At 47.7% G+C, this 3,520-nt stretch overlaps 1 protein-coding gene across 1 annotated transcript in view; it reads left to right on the forward strand.

The window, feature by feature from the left end:
- The first annotated feature begins 428 nt into the window (after positions 1 to 428).
- PIP4K2A (phosphatidylinositol-5-phosphate 4-kinase type 2 alpha) overlaps positions 429 to 3,520 on the forward strand; it is a 133,488-nt gene continuing 130,396 nt past the window's right edge. Inside the window, exons 1-2 of the mRNA XM_040434425.1 lie at positions 429 to 573; positions 715 to 1,263. Coding sequence (XP_040290359.1) covers positions 1,123 to 1,263 — 141 coding nt within the window. The 5' untranslated portion in view covers positions 429 to 573; positions 715 to 1,122. The remainder of the gene's footprint in view (positions 574 to 714; positions 1,264 to 3,520) is intronic.

The raw sequence follows: 3,520 nt of genomic DNA on the forward strand, positions 1-3,520 counted from the left end.
GGTGTAAAGTAGAACTGTCTTAGTTGCCCATAGCAACCAATCAGATTCCACCTTTCAAAGGAGCTGTGAAAAATTAAAGGTGGAATCTGATTGGTTGCTATAAGCAACTAAGACAGTTCTACTTTACATCAATTTGATAAATGACCCCCATCATCTCTACAGCACAATTCTATCCATGATGGTAGCCAGTACCCATCTGCCACGGTAGGAAGGGGAGACCCTTCCTGTTAATCTAAGAATTTTGCTGACAATTGGACAAGAATAAAAAATTAAAATAATAATTATATCTAAAAATATATTTATTTTTCTTTCACGCCCTCCCGCACGTATTCCGCCTGGGGCTTTGGCTGATGAAACCATAGAATCCCCGCGCTCCAGCCTGGCCTCGCGCGCGCGCGCACACACACAGAGAGGCCGGGCCCGGCCGCGCCTCCTTTCTCCTCTCCTCCGCCTCCCATGCTGTCAGTCAGTGAAAGCTGCAAGCGGCCGGAAGCGCTGGGAAGATGCAGCCAAGTGCACAGCAAGCAGCGGGTGCTGGAGGATAGACTGCATGAAGCGGACGGGAGAGCTGTGGTGAGGGCGGCTGGCATTGGGGTGGGCATGTATGTGTGAGTGTGGTGTGTGCCCTGCAGGGGGCTCGGTGCCTGCTGTGGGTGAGAATGTGGGTGTAGGAGGCACCAGCAGCAGCCTATATCTGTCTGTCTTCTTTTGCAGAAGGAGCAGCAGCTGGTGGTGCAGCATCATTTGCTGTCATCCAGCAGAGAGGAGATGGATGGAGCTGCGCTAAATCCCACCCTGGCATGAGAAGAGGAGGAGAAGGGGGCTCCATCCCTGCTGGATGTGGGAGAAAGAGACAGAGGGGGAAACGCCTACACATCTAGGAGATCCAGACATCTCTCCATAGACTGCCTTCCTTGCTGGGCAGGAGCCAGTGCCAGGCGGCTGACGTTGGCACAATATTGTGTTTTTTTTGTTTTTTTTTTGGCTTTGCCTTCTATGAATCGGTGCAAAACTTTGCAGGATCGGGCTGATCGAGGCGCTGGATGAGGCTTGGGCACGTCAGAGAGCCCTCCAGGTGACGTTCTTGCATAGGACAGCGGGAGATCCGCCTGGAGAAAGAACATGGCCGCAGCCGGTGGCGTGGCCGCAACCTTGGCCAGCAAGACCAAGACCAAGAAGAAACACTTTGTGGCCCAAAAAGTCAAGTTGTTCCGGGCCAGTGACCCTCTTCTCAGCGTCCTGATGTGGGGAGTCAACCACTCGGTAAGACCCGGTGGCCCATGAAAGGGCATCGCCTTATTGACATAGGAGTTGGTTGTCCCAAGCCGGTACCAGGACATCCTGGTACAGAGCAAGATGACAATGGCTCTGCAGTGTCCTGCAGGACGGTACAATAGGTGGCATGGTCAAGGGTGAAGAATAGACAACCCCCACCATTCTTTGTGCGCTGTGTTGTATGGAGTTGATGAGGCTGGTACGTGACTCTTGGAAGTTTGTGACCATTTGTGTTCTCGATGTGAAGATAGGACGGTGGCGTTTTAACTCTTCTTATGCACCATGATGGTGGGACGGGTTTGTAGGACCTTGTCCAGCTTGTCCCCTGCAGAGGTCATTGCAAAACATGTCAGGAAGCAGCGGTTCCTCACCCCGGTGACCACTTTCGGTTCTCTGTGTGGTGGTACATGGACGTCATTCACCCCATGGCTTGCAGTCTTGGATATATGGCTACTGCAAGTTGTCCAAGGTTCTCCTAGAAATATCTCTTTAGCTCTTGGGGAGTAAGCCATAACAATTATTACTGTGGAGAACAATTTGTGTCATTGTATGAGATTAGAAGAAGATATTAGTGGCTGAAAGGAGACCTCATTTTGTAGATATAGTTCATACCGGGACCTTGGTTTTGAGTGAGGTCCTGTAGCTATTGCTTAAACGATGCTTCTTTTATGGTTAGAAAGTCCAAGTTCCTCTGAGATGTGCAGGTTTTCAAGGAAATCCTGTAAATTGTGTCACAGCTTAACCCAGGGATGGACGAATCCCAAGTAATGACTAACCAGCGTGTCCGAAATGTACTGCTTGCTCACAGTCTTGGGTGGTTTTCTATTAATGTCTTTCATGGTACTCATTGTTGGAATGCAAAAAGTCACATTAGGTCATGGACTGCTCCAACTTGCTCCAGTATTTTGATCTGTCCTGGATAGTCCTTTGACCTGGATCAGGTAGGCAGTGACTAACTTTTTGGGTTGTGTTCTGTTGGTGTCCTTGAAGGTTTCTATGGATGGGCCACTTGAAATGTCATATTGGCTCCTAATGAGTTTCTGCGTGATCCCCGATATTGGGATAAAAGGTCCAGAGTGGACCTTCATGGCATATAGGATATGTGATAAATGCTTGATTGGTTGGGGGTTCCCAGTGTTGGGACATCATCCTTTTGGGAAATTGGGATCCTGTGTTCACCATTGTGGCTTAACCTGGCCATATACATTAGATTACTCTCCAGCCATGTAATATGTATGGGGGCTCGAGTCCAGCCTCTCTTCCGGTGGAGAGAGGGATCTGGCTGTTCGATTTCAACATGGCTGATCTTTTTGTCCTTGGAGAGAAGAGTTGTCTGGTGGCCACTTACTCCCTTATCCCTATTGAGTACACATGCACGCTCAGCCCAGCTGAGTGCTTGTGTACGTGGGGCTCAGGGGAGATGTTTTCCGGACAACTGTGTATGGCCAGCCTTAGATCCCAGCTTAATGTGGACACAAAGGAGGAAAGCTGGTCATATTTCTGGGGAGCTATGGAAACATCTGAAGATATATTGTTGGAATACCTCTTTAACAATCAGTATTTTAGAACATGGTACATTTTAAAAACAAAGCAATTACCAATATGTTTATTTTTTTTGTTTTATCACATAGCTATGACCAGTTTCACACAAATTTTATAGAATTATAGACATGTTCTTTAAGTGGGAAAGTCTATCTATCTATCTATCTATCTATCTATCTATCTATCTATCTATCTATCTATCTATCTATCTATCTATCTATCTATCTATCTATCTATCTATCTACCTGTCTATGTCTAATATCTATCAATCTATCTGTCTCTTGTATGTGGGAAAATATCAAAATCTCTCTCTCCCCTCATCTCTCTCCCTCTCTCCCCTCATCTCTCTCTCCCCTCATATCTCTCTCTCTCTCTCTCTCTCCCCTCATCTATCTCTCTCTCTCTCTCTCTCCCTCCCCTCATATCTATCTCTCTCTCTCTCTCTCCCCTCATATCTATCTCTCTCTCTCTCTCCCTCTCTCCCCTCATCTCTCTCTCCCCTCATCTATCTATCTACCTCTCTCTCTCTCTCTCTCTCTCTCTCTCTCTCTCTCTCTCTCTCTCTCTCTCTCTCTCCCTCTCCCTCTCTCCCCTCATCTCTCTCTCTCTCTCTCTCTCTCTCTCTCCCCTCATCTCTCTCTCTCTCTCTCTCTCCCCTCATCTCTCTCTCTCTCTCTCTCTCTCCCCTCATCTCTCTCTCTCT

This window comes from Bufo bufo, chromosome 5 (assembly GCF_905171765.1).
Source record: "Bufo bufo chromosome 5, aBufBuf1.1, whole genome shotgun sequence".
NCBI classification, from domain to species: domain Eukaryota; kingdom Metazoa; phylum Chordata; class Amphibia; order Anura; family Bufonidae; genus Bufo; species Bufo bufo.